Source organism: Mirounga leonina, unplaced genomic scaffold, assembly GCF_011800145.1.
Source record: "Mirounga leonina isolate KUSES-001 unplaced genomic scaffold, KU_Mleo_1.0 Mir_454, whole genome shotgun sequence".
NCBI lineage: Eukaryota > Metazoa > Chordata > Mammalia > Carnivora > Phocidae > Mirounga > Mirounga leonina.
The window spans coordinates 1,754,324-1,775,399 of record NW_023270763.1 but is presented as its reverse complement, the minus strand read 5'-3'; the positions used below and the strand labels follow the sequence as shown (position 1 = coordinate 1,775,399).

Genomic DNA, 21,076 nt, shown 5'->3' with positions numbered 1-21,076 from the left:
TCCCGCAGGGACAGACCTGGGGGGCGTCGTGCTCAGTGAAAGAAGCCAGTCCCAGGAGGACAAGGACTATCAGGTCCCCAGGTCACCAAACCCATAAAGACAGAGAGTAGACGGTGGTGCAGGGGCTGCGTGCTCCCTGGGGACGGAGTTGCGGTTCAGTAGAACAGCTTTCCTGAGTTCTGGAAGCGCGTCTAGAGAAGTGCGCCTGGGGGTGGTCCTGGGGACCCTGAGATGCACTACAGGACACATGGCAGGGGTGGGGAGGAGAGCCCCCAGCAGCCGTGTTCTGCGGGGAGCAGGGAGCTCTCAGATCCCATGGCCCCCAAAGGTACAGACAACGCGGGTACCGGGGACCTCTCACCCGGGGTGGGAAGCGGCTTTACACACCTTTGGATCCCTGGACCCTGCCCCGTGCCACACTTCTGGGCCAATGCCCCTTGCCCGCTCTGCCTGAAGCCTGGGGGGCTCTCTTTTCTCCCCTGAGAAGGTGAAGCAGGGGGGCAGGGCAGCAGGCCCTAGCTGCAGGCAGGGGTCCAACTACTGACAACAGCAGTCCTCCGAAGACGGGATGCAGGGCCCTCCCCTCACCCTCTTCCCTGGGGAGCCCCCAGAATCGACCCCAGACGCCCCCACCATGCAGGAGACTGCCAGCACGCCCCAGAAGAGAGCTAAACCGACTGAGGTCCCCAGAAGACGCCCCTCCCGGGGTCCCCGAGGCACCACGGTCCACACCACGCTCTGGCTTCCTTCCCCTCCGCCCTCTGTCTCCCGCACGGAATCTGCAGCCGCCCGCCAAGGGGCACAGGCCTGTGGGGTGAAGGGCACACTGGCCCCGGGCTCAGCCCCGGAACACCCCCCTCGCAAAGCTTCAGGGCGCCCCCCGAAACCTCCCCAAAGCCCGGCCACTGGCTCGGGCGGCCTGGAGCTGCTGGTTCCGGCCCTCCCTGAGTTTCCTGCCCCCATGTCAGGGTCAGTCCCCTCGCGGGGCTGGCGGGAGGGGCCCCAGGGCGACTCACCTGCAGGGAGCTGGACGTGACCGAGTGCAGCAACAAGAGACGGTTCAGCGAGCCCTCACCCAGCTCCCGCGAGTACCGGCGGAAGCGCCGGTCCAGGGCCTCCGGCACCGGGATCTGCAGGACCCGGGAAAGCACACAGATGGCCAGACATCCCTACTTGGGCGAAAGACAGTGTCTTCTTTTTTTGGAAGTTTGAAGGCAGATATTCCAACCTGATAAAGGAGAATTTTCCAGAGACGGGGCTACCCGCACTCCCCCATGGATGGTCTGTGCCCCGCGTGTGCGTCTGAGTGGATTTCTGACACTGTGCTTGGCCTTCCCTCTCATTGTGGAGTGTTTCACACCCGGGGCCGGGGGCTGGGGGCTGGGGACAGGGCTGGGGACAGGGCCGGGGACAGGGCCGGGGGACAGGGCCGGGGACAGGGCCGGGGACAGGGCTGGGGGACAGGGCCGGGGACAGGGCCGGGGACAGGGGTTGGGGGACAGGGCAGGGGACAGGGCCGGGGGACAGGGGTTGGGGGACAGGGGCCGGGGACAGGGCTGGGGACAGGGCCGGGGACAGGGCTGGCTAAAGGCCGACGGGGGTCCCCTCCTATGCCCCGGGGACCGGGATTTCGTCCGAGCACGTGCGTGCGGCGCCCACCTCCCCCTTCTGGGACCAGGGCGGGGCGGCTCACCCTGAATCAGCTGCCACAGGTCGTGGATGAGCTGCTCGCAGAGCCACCAGTGCTGGTGGTGACGCTGGATCACGAAGTCCTTCTGACAGAGCAGGTGCCTCCGGCGGAGTTTGCCGGCCTGCAGCTCGGTGTTCTGCAGCTCCAGCTCGTGGGCCCAGCACAGCAGCCGCAGAACCTCCCGCTGGTCCTCGCTGATGACCTGCGTGGGCAGCAGCTTCTCCAGCTGCAGCGCCTTCCTCTTGGCGTTAGCCAGCCGCTGCTCCAGCCCGGCCTGCGGGGCACGGGGCGCTCGGGCGGGCGCCTGCGGTCCGTGCTCCCAGCCGGCGCGTGCCGTGGGGCTCGGCCTTGCACCCAAGCCTCACGAAAACGTGTGGCCATAGCCCTGCGCTAACCACGCCCTTTATCGTCTGCGTTCTGATGCTCTCACACCTGGGGCCTCGCCGACCCTGGAGGGACTGCCCCTCCCAAGGCGAGCTCGCTCCTCAGGATCCTAAACCACCCGCCCAGGAGCACACGTCTCAAAAGCAGACCAACCAACCCAGAGCCTGCACCCCAACCCCCTCCTAAATGGGGCTCTCACGCTCTGGGCCACTGTCCCCGCTGCCCTAATCCCCCAGGGAGCAGACACCCAGGACAGCCCCTCAGCCCCAGAGCCCCCTGGAATTACTCAAACTAGCCGGGCCTGAGCCTGCTCACCCCGCCTCGCCCCTCCTTCCCGGGGAAACCACGAGAAGGCTCTCACCCCGTGCGGCCTCCCTCTGCCTCCGGACCAGCCCTGTGCGTCCCCTGCAGCCCCATGTGGCACCCCGCGCACCCTCCTCCTGGAATTGTGAGTAGGACTAGATTTTCAGCGGCGGTCATCTCCTGGTCTGTCGGCCCTACTGTGCCTCAGACCGTCTATGAACACACGACACTTTAGAACACACGCCAGGACTCAGCCCTCACTGCTGTGTCCACGGTGGGAAGCCAGTGCTGTAGCCGAAGCTGCCGTGCGTGCCCATCCCCCGGACCCCGGTCCCAGGCACAGGTGGGATGACACCCCCGGTGCGGCCCAGGACCGCGTGCTCCAGCCTTTCACTTCCTCTTCTGAGACCGGGAGGGGGCGGCTTCGGGAGGAGTTGGCTCAGCTCCCCAGCACGGCCCTCCGCCCCTCCGCCCCTCCGCCCGAGGTCCTCCCTGGCCCCCGGCTGAGTCCGCAGCCGCTCCACCAGCCCCCAGCCGCCTGCCCACGTCTGTTACCGCAACACTACGCTGTCCGTGATGATGGGAAGAGCCCGGCACACCGACAGCGTAAGTCACGGAGACGGTCTTTTTCATCTTTACGTCCCCAGGCCTGGCACACGGGGGGACACTTGAAACATCGATTTGTTTTTGATTCACAGATTAATTAACTAATTAATGGACTCCTGTCTTCATGCTACGCTGCATCTCAATGCCTGTATTTGACTCTTGAAGTCATGCTCTCTGCTGATGCACATTCCTGGTTTAAGCAAAAGGCATTTTTCTTATTTTTAAATGTTGGCGGACTTTCGAAGTGAGATCGCATCATCTCCAAACTGCTCGGGGAGATGCGACAATGTAAGGAGTTCTCAGCTTGGCTACGTGGTTTTTAAGCGAAGTAAGTGCCACCTGCCGCCAGCAGCGTGACCTCATCAGATGCCTCCTCCACGAGCCTGAACAGACACCTGTGCACGGGAACCACTGTGCGGACCCCGGGCTCTCCAGCCAGGGCCGCCCCTGCTGCGCACTGACCCCCGCCGCCCCCTGCGGCCCCCTGTGGCCGTCACTAGCGGGAAGGGCATGGACTCTGCGGTCGGCCCAGGTCCCGTCCCGGCTCGGCTCCTCCTGCCCCCAGGGACGCGGAACACCTCCCTGAGCCACCCCCTGTCTGCAGTACGGCGCTGTGGTCACACACCTGTTGTGACCTGCATGTGCAGACCCCTCCCCCCCCTTGAGGGCCGCGGTTTTCCGCTGCTCGGCCAGAAGCATGTTGACGTCCTCTCTGGCCAGAGCCACCTCGAGCGGCTCCGCGGACTCGCCCTCGTCCCCATCCGCGTCGGCCTCTGCCGGCTCCTCGTCCCTCTCTGGCGTCCCGTCACTGTGCGTGTGCTGGTGGGTCTCCTCCCGCTCCCAGCTGCAACAGCAACAGAGGGGTCCGGGGTCAGGGTGCAAGCCACGTCCAGGCTGGTCTACCCGCAGGCCTGGGCAGAATCGGGTCTGCAGCCTCGTCTCTTCTACACTTGTAAAACACGAAAAGGCATGAACAAAAACTGGAAGGAAATAAAGAGGCAGTGACCATCAAGTAGGATTGCCGGACGATTTAAGCACAGGATTCCCCTGCCTCCAAGCCCAGCTCTGCCCGGGGACCTCGGGCCACCTGTATGCAAACGCGCCCCCACTGAGCCCAGCGCCCTCGGCCGTAGGAGGGCAAGAGTACAGCGGGGCTCTGAGGATGGACGTGATGACCCCGCTCAGGGCAAAACCTCAGAGGGGCACGATGGGCACCATGGGGGAAGAACGGCAGGAAGGGAGGACAGAACAGCAGCAGCAGGGCTGGGCGCAACGCATGGAGGGAGGACATTTCCTGGTGTAAGAATTCCCCCAGTGCAGATATCACGCTGTTTGTATAACTCAGAAAATAAACAGAAAGGAGGAAGCACAGCAGGAGGAGGAGAAACGTGGGGAGGACGGGACAAGAAAGCGCTCAGCGTTGTTACCGCAAGCAGGGGAAGCCAGGCGTCCCATTTTGTGCAGGGCAGGACTGGGCACACCTGCTCCCCGTGTGACTGTAAATAGCACCCCTTCCCCCTTCAAACGCGTCCCACTCCAGATGACAAACAGCACGATCAGTCCCTCCATATGTGGTCAGTCTATTCACAGTAGGTACAAATAGCGAGAACGTGTGGAACGGCAGAAGAGTCCTGGCCTGGTGGGTGTGCAAACCCACATCCCCTCTGAGCCTCAACGTCCTCTTCTGTGAAATGGGGTTGATCCTAACCTGCCAGGGCTGGCTCTGGACTCCAGCGTGGGACAGAGAGATCGCAGGGACCTGGAAGCCTTCCCCACCCGGCCCAGCTTAGCTACAGGGGCAGGAGAGCAGGGAGGGATTGGGCCAGGAGTCCTGCCCGGGAAGAGAGGGTGCCCTTCACTGAAGTTCCCCCTTGGCAACCTGCAGGCTGTAGAGAGAAGCTGGACGAGCGCACAAGAGGAACTCCTCGTGTTCTGGCTGGCCTCCTTGCCCCATGGGGATGGTAAGCGGGCACATTCACTCTGCAATGGTCAGCAGGTGGCGCGATGTGTCAACGTGCAGCTCTATATTGGTGTTCTCCAGCTCCACCAGGCTGCGCCGCATCTCCAACTGCTCCTTGAAGGGCCCGATGAGCTGCGCCCATATCTTGTTCATCTGCAGGCGGCTATCCTCCTCTCCATCGTAGGGGGAAGTCATGACTGGGGGCAGGAAGAGAGCCAGCTGCCCCAGGAGCAGTGCTACCTAAGCCAGGGTTGAACTCCATGCTTGCCCACCAACACAGGGTCTGCACCAAGGAGGAACTCCATACACATGTTTGGATGGATGGATGGATAGATGGGTGAAGGATGGATGGATGGACAATGGATGGGTAAATAATGGATGGATAGGGGTGCCTGGGTGGCTCAGCGGTTAAGCGTCTGCCTTCAGCTCAGGTCATGATCCCAGAGTCCTGGGATCAAGCCCTGCGTCGGGCTCCCTGCTCAGGGAGCCTGCTTCTCCCTCTCCCTCTGCTCCCCTGCTCCTGCTCTCTTGCTCTCTCTCAAATAAATAAATAAATAATGGATGGATAGATGATGCATGAATGGGTGGGTGAATGATGGATGGATGGATGGATGGATGGATGGATGGGTAGATGATGGATGGATGAATAATGGATGGATGGATGGATGGATGGGTAGATGATGGATGGATGGATGAATGAATGGGTGGGTGAATAATGGATGGATGGATGGATGGATGGATGGGTAGATGATGGATGGATGGATGAATGGGTAGGTGAATAATGGATGGATGGATGGATGGGTAGATGATGGATGGATGGATGAATGGGTAGGTGAATAATGGATGGATGGATGGATGGGTAGATGATGGGATGGATGGGTGAATCGGTAGGTGAATAATGGATGGATGGATCAGTAGATGATGGATGGATGGATGAATCGGTGGGTGAATGATGGATGGATGGATGGACAGATGAATAGGTGCATGAATAATGGATGGATGAGGAGATGGATGTGGAGATATGGATGGAGAGATGGATAGATGGATAGGTGGGTGGATAGGTAGATAATTGGATGGATGGTTTAGATGGTCTCTTTGCCTGGTTTGGGGTCAGATTACCTGGATTTGAGTCTCAGGGATCCAAGGAGGGGTGTGACCGCTAGCCATCTGAGCTCAGACCTCACTTCCTCATGGAAACCCTCCCAGATTCTCAAGCTGGGTCCACTTGCCACTTGTTCTGATAACATCCTGCCTTCTCCTTCACAGTCCTCTACATGTCAATAATTGATAAATGTTTTGTGACACATTTGACACCTCTTTCCTGCTAGAATGTAAGTTCCACAGAACAAACTAGTTTTGTCTTTTTGTTTCCCATGTAAGTCCCTACCTAATAGTTGTCCATGATTAATTGATGGTATTCCCCGACTGCCCCATTGGTAGCTCCACTCTGGCCACACATGGTCTATTCCCCTGACCTGGAGGGCAGGGATCAAGGGGCACCTTTTCCTTAAATGCCAAGTGATCTGAGATGGGCAAAATTAGCAATGCGTCCAGAGACTGGACCCTTGTAGTCATTACAACAAGATTTTGGGGGAGTAGTCGGTACCCTGGAAATTCTCATAATGCTCCTGGCAGAGGCATGCACACAGTGTCCCACTGCCACAGGACGCAAGGGAAGCCCATCACGCCCTCAGGGCTCACCATGAGACCACCACCCCCTTACGATGTTGCCCGTCTCCCCAGTACAGACCACCTAGGACCAGCCCCAATAATTAAGAGGCCATCAGAGTGAAGGCCCTTATGGCATGCCTCCCTATTCAACCCCGGCCCCAAAGAAGCCGAAGCGTCCTGGTCACCACCTAGCTTTGCAAATTCTCTACAACAACCCATCTTCTACCCCCACCGGCCTCCCAGCCCTCCACTGGCCCCGTGGGACTCAGTCTGCCATCAACAACAGCCCCTCTTCATGGAACACTTCCTTCACCTTCTTGCTCCAACAGAACCCTGAGCCCTCCAAATCACCTAAGACAAATGGGCACCCACGTGCCCAAGGAGGCTGAGTAGCTAGAAAGCCCCAAAAGACCCATCAAGGAGGATGAGATACTCAGACTCTAGTGGAATGCTCCACGGCTGTTAGAAAGAATGGGGCAGACCCACTGCGCAGGTGGACGGCCCCCACGACTCACCGCTGGGTGAGGAAAACAAGGAACAGAGCAACGGCCATAGGCTGGTGTCACTTACCTAACAGCCCGAAGCCGATCCCCTGCCCCACGCGCACATGCGCACAAACCACGTGTCCCTCTCTGGGGACGCTGCACAGAACACAGTCCAGACAGGCTCACATCAAAATGACAGCAGTGGCCTCAGGGAACGCCCCCTCTTCCCAACGTTTAGATACAACTACTGATTTATAGGAACTCAGAGCACAGAGCTGTCGGCAAATCCACGGGACAAATGACTCAGTTTCTTCAGCAAGAATCAAAAGGAAAACCACAAAAAGGAAGAGGGGATGCCCGCTTAATAGAAGAGACCACATTTGAGGTGTGGCCCGATGACACCAATAGGCTTGCTAGAAACATGCACACCTACCAACCCTAACCCTTCGAGATGATGGGATGGGGGCCGTGTGGGAGGACAGAGCAAGTGAGCCTGGCAAGGAATGGCGGCTGCCATTCTGGCCTTTCTCCTCCACCAGTGTTGGGAATTCCCGTAACAAAAAACATGAGCCGCATGCCTGCATGGGGTTGGGCTGCACAGACGGGCCTGCCCTGCCCTCCCCTCCCTAACGCACCAGTTTGCTCATCCGGACCCCCTTGGGGGGCACACTACGGTCCCAGAGCCTCCTGGGCACAGGAGGGCACGTGCCTCGTCGCAGATCTGGAGGGCTGAGAGGGCCCGGGCAGGGAGCACACACACTGTAAGTGTGAACATTTGCCACTAAGCTGGCCTCCCAAAGACACAGGGTAATTCACACGCCCAGGAGGAGGGTTTCTGCTGCCATCTTCATCCTGCATTATAGCATCCGTTTACTAGGACCTGACGTTGTGGCTTTAGCCAACCTGATAAATGAAAATTGTTTCAATGTGTGTCTGTTTCCTGACGCAATTAAGAATCTTTCCCTGTGGGCACCTGGGTGGCTCAGTCGTTGAGCGTCTGCCTTCGGCTCAGGTCATGATCCCAGGGTCCTGGGATCGAGTCCCACATCGGGCTCCCTGCTTGGCGGGGAGCCTGCTTCTCCCTCTCCCACTCCCCCTGCTTCTGTTCCTGCTCTTGCTATCTCTCTCTGTGTCAAATAAATAAATAAAATCTTTAAAAAAAAAAAACTTTCCCTGTGTTTATTGGCCACTAGGAATTCTCTGTATCACCTATTCATTTCCTCACTCAGTTCTGGACTGCTGGTTCTTTCTTATTGGTTTTCAAAAGTCCTTTATTTATTATGGCAAAGCGTATCTTAATCAGCTAAAAGAACACATATGTATATAGGTATGTCTGTATATATACACACATACGTATACCTGACTTTCTTACCGGCATTTTTAAGGGTACCTTTTTAACTTACTGATTAGTTTTATAATTTTTGGAAGAGCTATGATATGCTCACCCCTAAGGTAGGCCTACCGAAGGCTGGTTTGGGAAGAAGCAGGGAATGGAGAGAAACTGTGTGATGGGCATGGGGTCTGCTCTGGGGAGGCAGGAATGCTCCGGGACCAGATGGAGGTGGTGGCCACACGGCACTGTGGATGAGCCTCGAATGCCGTGGAACTGTGCATGTGAAGATGGTGAATTTTAAGTTGTGTGAGCTTTGCCTCAGTAAATAAATACAAATTTAGATGCTGACATTAGAGGAAGTGAAGAACTCTCTGTACTACCTGCAACTTTTTTTTGTAAATCTAAAATTATTCCGGAATGGAAGATTATGTTTTTAAAGAAAAACGGATCTGGGAGGAAGGAAGAAACAAAAAAGTGGGGAGGTGAGAGGAGAGGAAAGGTAGGAAGGAAGAGCTCAGGAGAAGACAGGGAAGGCGGCCGCTTGCCCTGCATGCTGCGGGCCAGGAGATGGAAGGCAGCGCGTGGTGGGCTGGGACTGAAGCCCACGGCCACAGCCATGCGTCCCAGGCAGGGGACGGCAAAACGACAGGGGCCCCAGCAGCTCGGCTCTACCTCACACATCCCGGATGCCGGGTTCACCTCTCTTCTCCACCTCCTGCGTCTCAATTTTGGATTGGAGGCGCTCGATCTCCCTGCCCAGCTCTGCTCAGGCTCTGGAAGGCTGGAGAAGTGGCTTTCTCTCTCTCCGCGCTTCAGCTGCCCAGGCTGCAGAACGGGTTGATGACAGGCCCCACTTCCCGGGGAGAAGGAGGTAAAGAATTAAATCAAGACATCTAGTGCTCACAGTGCGCCTGGAGATCGGTTAAGTCCATGTCGTAAACACCCCAAACCCAGACGTAATTAGGGATCTTGAGATGAGACCCTCCTGGATTCGGGGGGCCTGAAACCCAAGGCCAGTGTCCCCATCAGAGAAGAGAAGGGAGAAACAGAGAGGTCTGCACGATGTGGTAGGACACGTTCAGGAGATTGCGCTTCACCTGGTGGGTGGGACCCACGGCCAAGGTCAGAGCAAGCGGGAACTGCCCCGCCACAAGGGGTATTCATGCTACAAGGACTCTGGCACATTTTGTTAGGAAAACTCAGATCGATACAACTTAGCCTTAAAGACAAAGGGAACCGGACCCCTGCCCCCACAGGGACGAGCCCCAAGGACACGAGCCAGACACAGAAGGACATGCACGGGGACCCCACTCACACGAGATCCCAGAGTCGCCAGACTCACCGACACAGAGAGTAGATGGTGGGGCCGGGGCTGGGGGAGTGGGGGGGTGGGTCCGTGCATCACGGGGACAGGGTCTCTGTGTACGGGATGGAACGTTCTGGAGCTGGATGGGGGGGGGATGGTGCCCCTGAACTGGACGCTTAGAAATGGTTAAAGTGGCAAATTTTATGTCATGCGTATTTTGCCACAGTCGAGAAATTTCAAATGATCCGTCAAGAGTTTTTTAAAACCCCTCCCCTTGGGTAAGCACTGCGATCACTTTCATCTGTGCCCTCTGGACCGTCCTCTGTGCGGTTTTGTGTGTATATACGTATCTGCAGAGACACACACGGGGAGTTTCTTGGTGTAGGCTTGGCTTTGGTTTTTTATGGAAATCTTATCAGACCAGGGCTGTTATTTTCTTTTTCACGTTGTTGTGTTTTTTGTTGTTGTTGTTGTTGTTGTTTTAAAGGAGGCTCCAGCCCAACGTGCGGCTTGGACCCATGACCCTGAGATTGAGAGTCGCACGCTCCACCTACTGGGACACCAGGCGCCCCCCAGAGCTATTCTTCTCTAACTTGCTTTCCTCATCCAGCGCTGTGGCCGGGAGGCCGTCCGTCCGCACAGACGGGTCTACCCCATTCTCTCTGAAGCTGCACAGTGGTCCACGGGAGGGACGTACCAGTTTGCACGCCCTGTCCCCTTCCATGGGCACTTTGGGGCTTTCGAGTAGAGCACATGGGTCCGAGTTTCTCTCTGGTGGGTTTGGAGGGTGCAAGTGCTGGTCTCAGGCTGAACAGAGGCGCTCGACCACCCCGCGTCTGCACACCCTGCCCTCCCTCACTCGGGGCCCTGCGTCCTTGACCGAGCCTCTCAACTCCATGTTCTCAGCCACTCTTCTTTGCAGCACCCCATGGCTCCCGTTTACAGCACGGACCACAGTTGGAAGGGACGTACTCATCTGTGGGGGGTCGTGTTTGTCATCTGCCTTGCCCCGCAGCGAAGCTCGAGGTTCGGTTAAGAGAGAGGCTGTCCTGGCACCTCGCTCAGAGCCCGCAGCAGGAAGGGCTCATCCCAGGTTTGTTGGCGAGGATCACACCTCCACTCGCTGACCACTAGCATGTGTCCCTGAGCCTGTGTCCAGCCTTGTGACGCGAGTCCTCTGCACCGAGCACAGCAGTGCAGCCTCCAGATCGAGGCGCTCTGCGCCACAATGCCCAGCTCTGCTCGGGCTCTGGAAGGCTGGAGAAGTGGCTTTCTCTCTCTCTGCGCTTCAGCTGCCCAGGCTGCAGAACGGGTTGATGACAGGCCCCACTTCCCGGGGAGAAGGAGGTAAAGAATTAAATCAAGACATCTAGTGCTCACAGTGCGCCTGGAGATCGGTTAAGTCCATGTCGTAAACACCCCAAACCCAGACGTAATTAGGGATCTTGAGATGAGACCCTCCTGGATTCGGGGGGCCTGAAACCCAAGGCCAGTGTCCCCATCAGAGAAGAGAAGGGAGAAACAGAGAGGTCAAGCACCACACGCCCAGCATGGCCAGGAGCCCCAGGTGGAAGGGACCCTCCCCTAGAGGCTCCAGAGGGAGCACGAGTGAGAACTTAGCAAGTGGGGGCCTCACCCGCGTCTTGATGTTCTTTGCCCTGTAGGCGTACAGCAGGGTGGTCCAGGACTCCTCGAAGGGCGTGCTGGCTGGGCTGATGTGCGCGATCATCACTGTGCAGCTGTTCCCTCCTAGGGCGTCCTGCTCAGCGGAAGGTCCAAGGTGGGGGTAAGGGGAACGGGGCCCCCACCTCCCGTCCCAGGCCCCTCTGGACCAGCCCTCTGCGGTTCCTGCTCCAAACCCTGAGAAAGGCAGGTGATGCCAGGACCAAGGGTTTGGTGCTCAGGGAGGGGACGCTAGGACGAAGTGAGATCTGTTCCCAGCCCACCCCGTCAGACTTCTGCTCCGATGAGAACAGAGTAGACTGCGAAGCCGAATCCACGGGAACGTTTACGTATTGCTTTGCCTCTCTGTTCACCTACACCCTTGCTACGGAATAGAGGGAACAGTGTCCAGCTCAGAACAGAGGGGACTGTCTCACTGACCATCCAAGATGGGACAGGAGGCCTCAGTAAGGTAGTGAGCTCCCTGTGGCTGGGAGCATGCAAGCCCAGGCTGGCCCCTACTCAGAGGGATGGAGCAGGAGTCAGGCAGTGACCAGCCGTGGTTTCTACGGGGTTCTCATGCCTCCAGGGGTTCCTGGAGGGGCCCTGAGACCCAGGTCTGGGCGTCCCCCTGGCAGGGAGGCCCCGCACGGGCGGGCAACCGTACCTTCAGCAGGCGCATGAGCTTGCTGTCCCGGAAGTTCACGTACTGTGCCCTGCCGCCACTTTTCTCGCTGAGCACGTTGAGCAGTTGCCCAGAGCCAGCAGGGAGCGGCTGATATGGGCGCCCTCCTTCCTCCTCTTGCCGCGCGGTTCTGGGTCTGGGCGGGAGAGGAGACGTTGGGCGGTGCACTGACCCATCCCACCCGGGCCCGAGCGGCTCAGACCGCTCGCACCGCACCAGCTGGGGCCCCGAGGACACAGGACTCTGTGTGGAGGGGACACGGCCGATCTGCGCGCTGACAGTGACCACGTGCAGGAGCACCCCGACCTCACTCTCTGAAGCGGGGACCATGGCAGCCGGTCCCCCAGCCTATTTCCTCCACCGCTTGACTTCCCCGGCAGCTGCCTTGCTCTCTGCCGCATCCGTCTTCCCTCCCGTTCCCCACTGGATCCCAGGCTCCATGGAGGCCAAGCATCCCCGGAGCCCAGGCCTCAGCGGGGTCCGCACGAAGGAGCCAAAATGCCCTCGGGATGAACACCTCTGAGTGCAAGCACGGCAGGGACTCTAACTTTCTTCCCCTTGCCCGTATTTTCCACATTTTCTGTGCTGTGTTTCTAATACATTGGAAATCAAAAAACAAAAAAAAAATTTCTTTTTCTCTTTAAGGGCATGGGTTTTGGAGACAACCTGGAGCATGGTTTGCGAATCTCTGACAGATCTCCCAGTCTGTCCCACCTTCCTCATTTGCCAAAATGGGCAATCTCCCGACTTCATGGGGTTACGGTGAGGATTTAGTGCGCAACATGTGCAACAGGCCTGCTCAGGCCTGGGCCCACAGAGGCAAGCAGTAAACGCCAGCTACTATGGTCATTATGTGGGAGCCGGTGCAGGGCAGGACCGCAGCTGCTGGTGTCTGGGTCACAGAGCTCAAAGCCTTCTCAGAGACCTCGTGCCCTAGAACAAAGTCTTTTACGAGTGATTTTCTATGAAGAAATGACAGCTCGTGAGAGCCAAGCAGATTGTAAAAGTCGCTCACGTAGGCCACTTGAATAGACAACTAAACCAAAACCAAGGCCCAGAGAGGGGCAGTGGCTTACCCAAAGGCACACAGCAAGTCAGAGCAGAGCGAGAGCAAGGACCCAGACCCTGGACCCCTTCCCTGCAACCCTCTCCATCTTGTCCTGTGGACGCAGCCGGGCTCAGCTAGAACAGGCCAGAGTCCCAGACCTCTGTCACACGGGGCTCTCCCTGCATGAACGTGTCTGCACCCACATCTGTCCGTGGGTCAGCCATGTCCTTTATTCTCCGTGCTCTGATGTTTGACATCTGGAGTCCTTGCTGACCCTGGAGGGACTGCCCTCCCAGCATTACCAATTCCCGGAGATACAGAACAAGCCTTTCAAATGCAGACCGCCAGCCCAGAGCCCACACCCCCGCCACCTGACGCCAGGCCCCTGCCCTAATACCCCAGGGCCAGGGACCAGACAAACAGCCATTATGCCCCAGGCCCCTGGAATTGCTCAAACTAGCTGGACCTGAGCCTGCTCACCCTGCCTCGCCCGTTCCTTCCCGGGGAAACCACCAGAGGGTTCTCGCCCACAGCGCGGCCTCCCTCTGCCTCCTGACCGGCCCTGGTGCTTCCCTGCGTGAAATCCCGAGGCCCCTCTTCTTGGAAAACTGTGAGTAGCACTATCTTTCCAACGGCGGTCATCTCCGGGTCTGCTGGCCCTACCGTGCCTCAACTTGTCTATGGACACACGGCATTTCAGACCAGTCTGCCCCCGGCCGCTGCCCTGGCCCTGCTCACTTCGACTCCCGGAGCGCCGAGGGCAGGGCAGCGAACGGATGAGACGACTCAGTGGTCAAACCCCAAAGACGCAGAGCATCTGGCGCAAACCGGGGGACAACTATCACAGCAGCGGACCGCAGGGATCTGGGCAAGATGCCCAGGTCCAAAGCCTGGATGCAGCACCGAACGCGTCGTGCACGGCCAAGTCGCGGCACCGCCTGGGTCCCGGCCCCGCATCCGCTGCCCACCTTATCCTGTGCTGGGGGATTAGGGGGATTACACCTGCTAAGGTTTGGTGATAACATTACTGTGTGGACACGCCTCTGTCCAGCACCGCTCTGTGCCCGGCCCTGGGCCGGGTCCTGCCCTCAAGGAACGCTCAGGCCACTGCGGCAGCACAAGGTAAAGCACAGCCCGGCTCCCAGCGACAGGTGCCTCCAAGCACAGGCGAGCCAAGAGCTCGGGGGCAGGCAGGTGGGACCCTCGGAAGGACTGTCGGGGCTGGAATACACTGGGCGCCATCCTCCCAACAGCCATGCTTTGCACACGCAGTTCCCTCCATCTGACATGCCCTTCCTCGCACCCCACCAAACTCCTGATGACCCTCTCAGGCTCGGCCCTGAGACCGCACGCCACCACCGGGCCCCCCTCCGGGCCCCCCCAGCCTCTGTGCGGACCTGGAATCTCCAAGCACAGGCCTCCCTGTGCCGTGATTATCGGCTCACGCAGAGGCTCGGCACTCCCTGGGGGTGGGTCTGGGCACCGATCATGGTCAGGAGAGCCTGCCACGTGGCAGTCGTGAATCCGTAAATACCGGCTCTGTGGGCTTTGCCTCTCGACACTCGGGACCACTCACTCCGTAGGCGGCTCGGCGCTGCCCTGGGAGCCGCAGAGGCTGTTGGACGAGGAGGGGCAGGGTGAGTAGCTGTGGGGGCGTGAGAGGGGGCGGGGGGGACGCCAGCGAACCTGCGACGCCCGCTCCGAGCCGGCCAGGTCCACCAGGAAGAGCCTCCCGACACGCACTCCCTCCAGCGCGTCTGCGCCGCGGTTCCGCCGCCGAATGGTGACCTGCAGCACGGCGTGGGCGCGGGAGGATGTCCTGTTGGCGGCCGTGGGCTCCTGCGTGCGCTGCCGACTGCCCTTGGTGAGGAGCTGCACGATCCGAGGACACAGGCGAGTTGGGTGGGTAGCCACACGCGCCCTCCAGATCCACACGGGGCCGGGGGGGAGCGCTGGACCCTGAGCCCTCTTGGGCAGCTCTTCGCAACAGAACTTCGTCCAGCGCAAGCCATTTCTGGTTTGCGGCACGGAGCGACTAAGTGATGGAGCCAACCAATCCAGACACTTGTGCTGCCCTCCCCCTCCTCTGCCAGGGCAGACTCGGCCACTGGATCACCCACGTCTTCCCCAGAGAGCCGGTCCCAGAACCTTCCAGCGCAGAACCCTGTATGGGCTCGCTGGGGTTGGCAGGTGGGCTGCAACCCATTTGTGTGTAAGCCGCCGGGCGGGAGCCACGCCGATGAGCCTCGACGGGGCACCTGCCGTGTGCCAGGCGATGCTGGGACCGCAGAGCATGTGGGGGATTTCAGACGGGCTGGGACTGGCTGGGGCGCCGCGTGGGAAGGGGCTCAGGAGCAGGGGGAAGAACGGTGATCTATCGGCGATGTCTGCCCTGAGTGCACCGTCCGGCACCCCGTTAGCCGGGAAACAGCGCGGGGCCATGTGTCCGGCTCTGCTCCGTGAGCTCTGGCGAGCGTGGCTGCCGAGGCCCAGGCCCCCTTCCCTCCGTGGGCCCCCATGCCCCTCACCTCCTGGGCATTTGAGGTGGAGACCTCCATGATGCCTGCGATCTGGATGTTGCCCCGAGAATCCTCCCTCAGGTCCAGGAACCCCGAGGATGGGTTCAGGAGATCCCGGATCACTTCGTTATAAATCTGGGAGGAGAGACACAAGCGGGACAGGCAGCAGCCTCGGGGCAAAGGCAGCACAGGGTGTAGGTCTCCCAAGAAGGCTCCGACGCCCCGAGGGCCAAGGTCTCCCCGAGGCTGGTGGGCAGGCTCACCTCCAGGTAAGACATGGACACACTGCAGTCCGCGTTGTCGCGGCTGTCCTCGATGGCCCGGAAGAGGTTGGTGAGGGTCTGCAGGTAGATGCCGGGCTCGGCGTCCGTGCCCAGCATGGTGTGGGTCTTCCCTGCGCCTGTGGGCAGGAGGACAGCCGCCAGGGCAGGGACTCCTGAGGCAGGCTCTGACCCCGCCTGGACACGCGCCACCACGAGATGGTTCAGACCTCCGCCACCTTGGGCAAACGGTCCCGAACACTCAGACGCGCTTGTTTTCAGTTTTGGAAACCAGGGGGAAGCCCACAAGAGTCCAATGGCTCCCCTGCAGAAGAAACCGCAGACGCGGGAGACACGGGACCGAAGCGCAGATGTGGGCCAAACGGGCCGGGATGAGGGGCGACCACCGGGTGCGTGCTCCTCCCCCAGCTCTAGGGAAGATGCGGAAGCCGTTCCTACAGTTGCCGGACTCACGCCTGTCACAGGGACACCGCTGCCCCCGCCCCTGCTCCCGAAAGATCAGACGGCCCCTCCTCCGCCAGAGCCTGGCACACAGCGGGTGCTCCCTAACGGCTACTGACCGAACCGATGACATCCAAAGGCTGTGACTCTGGACCAGGCGCTTCCCAGCCTCCGTTTCCCCAACTGCCCCGTCCCTCTGTGATCCTAGTTTTCAGGACTCGAGAGGTGGCTCAGCTTTGTGGACCGTGTTGAGCCCAACTGCTCGTCCTCATGGAGAAATCTGTGGGTCCTCGCGGGCAGCAAGGTGCAGGCGCGGCTGGACCCCACATGCACTCCTACCAGCCGTGTGAGCCCCCCGAGGCTCAGCTTCCCTGCGTGCGGCAAGGGGGCGCTCTACCTGCCCGTGGGGCCTCGACGAGGCTGGAAGGAGCCAATGGGCGCAGGGAGACCAGCACATGCTGGTGCACCGCAGGTGCTTTGTCCGGGAGGGAGAGCGCCCCTGCCACCAGCCCCGCGCCCTCCCAGGCCCCTGCCCTCGGCGGTACCTGAGGGGCCATAGGCAAACACCGTCGCGTTGTATCCAGAAATGACACCTTCCAGCAGGTGCTGGGGGGGTGGCATGATACACGTCTTCCTGTGGACGGATGGAAGGACAGACAGCGGGATGCGCGGCCTGGCCAGAGTCGGACACGCGTGTGCCGGGACCCTCAGGCGGGGGCCAGTCTAGACAGGGCGTGGGCTGCGGTCTCCGTCCTGCCGCTCTGCCGCCCCAGGGGCTGAGAGGGGGCCGGGCCCCCAGAGCACAGCCGTCAGGGAGGATCACACGAGAGCGCAGGACAGCTCCCGCCACGAGGCCTGACACGGGTCTGGTGCTGGACGCGATGGGGCTTCTCAGGAGCCGAGAGAAGCCCGACAGGTGCCTGGGACCGGAAGGCAGCCCAGGACTTGCAAGTCTGGGAAGAGCATCAGGACTCCTCCTCCGGGAACAAAACCAGGACTGACGCCTGAGCACCTCAGTCCGGCAGAATCCCACATAAGGCAGCAACGCCTAGCAACAGGTGTGGTAGTGAGCTCCCTGCCCACAGGGGTATTCAAGAAAGGACACCTCCAGGTGCGTGGACGTGGCTGGCCCAGACAGAAACGACAGTCCCATCTCTGCTGCCCTTCCTGGGCGCCCATCAGGACCCTGCTCCTGGCGTCCCCGAATTGTCCCAGTAGCCCCGGCCGGCGACACGGCTCACGGCGGCTGGAGGCAGACCTGAGCACGGGGACTGCTCTCCTGAGCTGTGGACTTACACCGTCAGCGGCTGAGAGCTGGCCTGCAACCCCCTAGCTGTGTGACCTCAGGCTAGGAGCCTCGGTTTCCCCGTCTGTAAAATGGGGATCACATCACAGGACGTTGCAGAGGGCTGCTGAGGGGCTGGCAAGACCGTGTGCGCCAGGACGGCAGGCAGCCACTGCTCAACAGATGCTGATGGCCAGCCCCCTCCTACTTGCAGCCCCAGGAAGATCTCAGGGGCGAAAGCCGCGAGTCTGCTCAGAAAGCAGCCGGCCGGCCACGCGGAGCAAATCCGTCCTCTTTCTAGCTACGGCCGCGTCCCGAGGGAGGGCCGGTGTGTCCGAGACAAGCCGTGCCGGGGCCCAGCGGGCAGCTGCAGGGGCAGGGCGGGCAGGGCTGGACTGGTCTCGGGGCCAAACATCCCCCAGACACCATACCTTGGCCGTGCGACAGCCCGTCTCCAGAAGCCCGAGTTCAAATCCTGCTCTGCCGGGCCCCCCGGGCTCTCCCAGGCGGGGGTCTGGTGCGTGCAACCTGACGCTGGGCCCAAACGTCTGAGGAAGGGGCCGGCTGAAGCCTGCGCCTGGGCCCCTCGTCCCCTGCTGCTGCCCCAGGGGGGCCCCTGTGGGCAGGGAGCATGCTCCAGCCACATGGCAGAGGGGACCCCGCCTTGTTGTCTGGACGGACGGACAAATGAGAACGTGTGTGAACCCCGGGGCCTCCCGCTACCTGCCCCTGGGACGGCGCACGTGCCAACCTCGTTGTTCAGCAGGGACACTCCTGTGACAAGTCATGGACGGGACCACCTGGCCACCAAGCCCTCCCAGGGGGGCTCCAGGGTCTGGTGAAGCCCCGTGGGAGGACGCAGGGGGCGTGGGGCGCGGGGTACCTGTGACGCATGCTGGTCGAAAACAGTGTTGAAGATGAAGGTCTTCTCCTGTGACCGGTGTGTGCGCAGCGTGTCCTCAGGGTCCTCGCCAGGGTCCATGAGCACCACCATCTAGGGCAGCGGGAGGGAGGTGTCAGAGGAGGGGCTGCTCCCAGAATCAGGGCGGACTCATGCACCCTGAAGGACGCCAGGCTGGCCCTTGCTCGAGGACACCGGGGGTGGGGGGCTTGGTCTGTGTCCCAGGAGGGCAGCCGGCCTCTGTGCTCAGCCAGGCGGGGGGTCCTCCAGCCCCGGGCACCCTCTCCACTTCCTGTCCACGCTCCTGCACCCCTGGGGTCTGCTGAGCTCTGTCCCCCAGCACCCACCCAACAGGGACAGGGCCCTTTGATGAACGGCAGGAAGAAGGGATGGCAGGAGCTGCTGTGCTCCGTGCCCCCCATCCCCCGAGCTGCCCGAGCGTGCGTCCATGCCCCACCTGTCTACCCTCCAAGCTCTGCAGCCCCCTCTCTGCTTCTCCAAACCAGCGTGCACGGTGGCCCCCTCCCCAAGGCCTCTGCCCTCTCACACAAATACATAATTATGAAGCAAGTTGTAGGAGGGCCTCTAGGGACGGGGCGGGGGGGCGGGGGCAGGGCAACTAGAGACCAATCAGCTCTGTTTACTCTGGGAGGAGCTCCTGGGCTAGTGGGGGGCATGCGCCCCCGGGGAGTCCTGGGGGCCCAACTGGGCAGACCAAGAGCCTGGCCACCCTGTGTCCCCCCCACCCCCGGCCACCTGGCCAACTCCTCCCTTGGTCCACAGCTTTGGAAACAGAGGCCTCAGGAGGCAAGGGCTGCCCAGAGGTTCCTGGGGAGTCAGGCGGGGCCGGGAGCCCCCGGGGCCTGCCCCGGCTTCAGGCCAGCACGTTTTCCATGACATAAGCTAACCATTTTCAAACTTCATGCTCTTCTTCTCCATCCAGCCGTGGAGAGGCTCTCAGGAAAGGGACCCGGGGGGCAGCCCCCATCCACGCAGTTCCCACCGCGTGAGTGCGCTGTAAGCCAGGCCAGAATGTCGGGGTGCCGGGTGGGTTCAGAACAGGCTCCCACCAGCAGGGAGGCCATGGGCAAGTTTCCCCACCCACATGGCCTCTGTTTTCCCATCTGTAAGATGGAGACGGTAGCAGGACCCACGGCCGTAAGGGGTACAAGCGATCATGTGCTCAGTGTCCAAGAAGTATCAGCGGCAATGGCTCTTGTACCCCCCCAAATTTTTTTTTTCTTTGCTATAAGTAACACAATTGAGAGAAATCAGCCAACCGTGAACACACGTGCAGACTGGGTGGTATCAATATTAATGTCTTGACTTCTGGCGCTGTCCTGGAGTCACAGAATGGCCCTGTTTTTAAGGAACACACAGACATCTCTGGGTGTGGAAGGGCACGATGTCTCAGGCGGCCCAGGGAAAAGAAGCGCATACACACAGGGAGAGGAGGATGGAGCAGACCTGGCCAGGCACCCCCACGTGGGAAACATGGCTGCAGACGACACGGGAGCTCATTCGCGGGTCCCACCGCCCCTGGCTGGTGTGAAGTCACATCAAGACACAGCGTTAGCGAACGAGCCTCAGAACCGCCGGGTTGGGTGAGAGCAGGCCACGCCCTGCAGGGCTCCGGGCCGGGGCCAGGGCGGTGGTGGGGGAGATGGGAGCAGCTCGGAGTGGGCAGGGGCTCCTTCTGGGGAGATGGAAACGTTTCGAACCCGACAGATGTGGGGTCTGCACAACGCCGCATGTCCTAGTGGCCCCTGAGTTGCTCGGGTTAAAACAGTGAACCGAATGTTAGGAGTCTCACTCCGGTTTTTATCAAAAACCCCAGCTGTGTTTTGTGCAGTGCAGAGCGAGACGGCCTTGGAGCCAGGCCCCAGGTGGGCTCTGAGAGGACCCTGTAACGGAATGTGGGGGAAGGGAGGGCGGTGAGGGCCCGGGGAGGCCTGGTGACAGGCAGTCACCCTCGCACACACAGCCCCACCTTTGCTGGGCAGACCAACCAGGTCACAACGTCCGAGGCTTTGGAAGGACCACGGCCCCGGGACACGTGAAGCTCTAACTCACAAAAGCCACTTCCTTTCCCCACCATCCAGAAGTGTCGTTTCCCTAAAGTCACTGGATCCCCAAAGCCAGGGAAGTGGGAGAAATTCTCACCGAGCCCTCACGCCCACGGGTTAGCTGCCCAGGACCAGGGCCAGCAGGGGACACTTCTCACGTGTGGGTCGCTCACCTCCCAGCTCTGTGGCCGGCAGGACGAAAAGGGGGCCTTCTGACCTCCAGTATCAGGGAGGATGGGAGGCACCGGGGACGGGGGGGCGCTCCCCTGGGAGGACGTCCATCGGTCCCCAGATGGGCCAGTGCCGAGATCTGGGGACTACTGACGCTATCCTGAGAACCACGGTCGATTCCAGCAAACTGTTTCGCTGCCTTCAGAGCTATGGGACCTCTGACCGCGCACACGGCAGTCCCTGCTGCGGGCGGTCACTGGGCCCACGTGACACCGGCCC

General features: G+C 60.5%; 1 protein-coding gene and 1 long non-coding RNA gene across 2 annotated transcripts; both read right to left on the bottom strand.

Moving 5' to 3' along the window:
* Positions 1-1,031: 1,031 nt before the first annotated feature.
* Positions 1,032-9,189, bottom strand: LOC117999292. Its single transcript, XR_004676250.1, has 3 exons — positions 9,105-9,189; positions 1,694-3,827; positions 1,032-1,130 (listed from the first exon to the last, which is right to left on the bottom strand). It is a non-coding gene; the product is annotated as an uncharacterized LOC117999292 (long non-coding RNA).
* A 268-nt stretch (positions 9,190-9,457) lies between these two features.
* On the bottom strand, positions 9,458-19,735 carry LOC117999227 (kinesin-like protein KIF19). Its single transcript, XM_034988168.1, is given in 11 exon segments — positions 9,458-9,529; positions 11,375-11,497; positions 12,068-12,147; positions 12,150-12,215; positions 14,816-15,010; positions 15,658-15,787; positions 15,916-16,052; positions 16,920-17,008; positions 18,091-18,275; positions 18,543-18,653; positions 19,666-19,735. Coding segments are annotated over 10 exon segments (1,188 nt in total). The 5' UTR covers positions 19,666-19,735.
* Between the last annotated feature and the right edge of the window lie 1,341 nt (positions 19,736-21,076).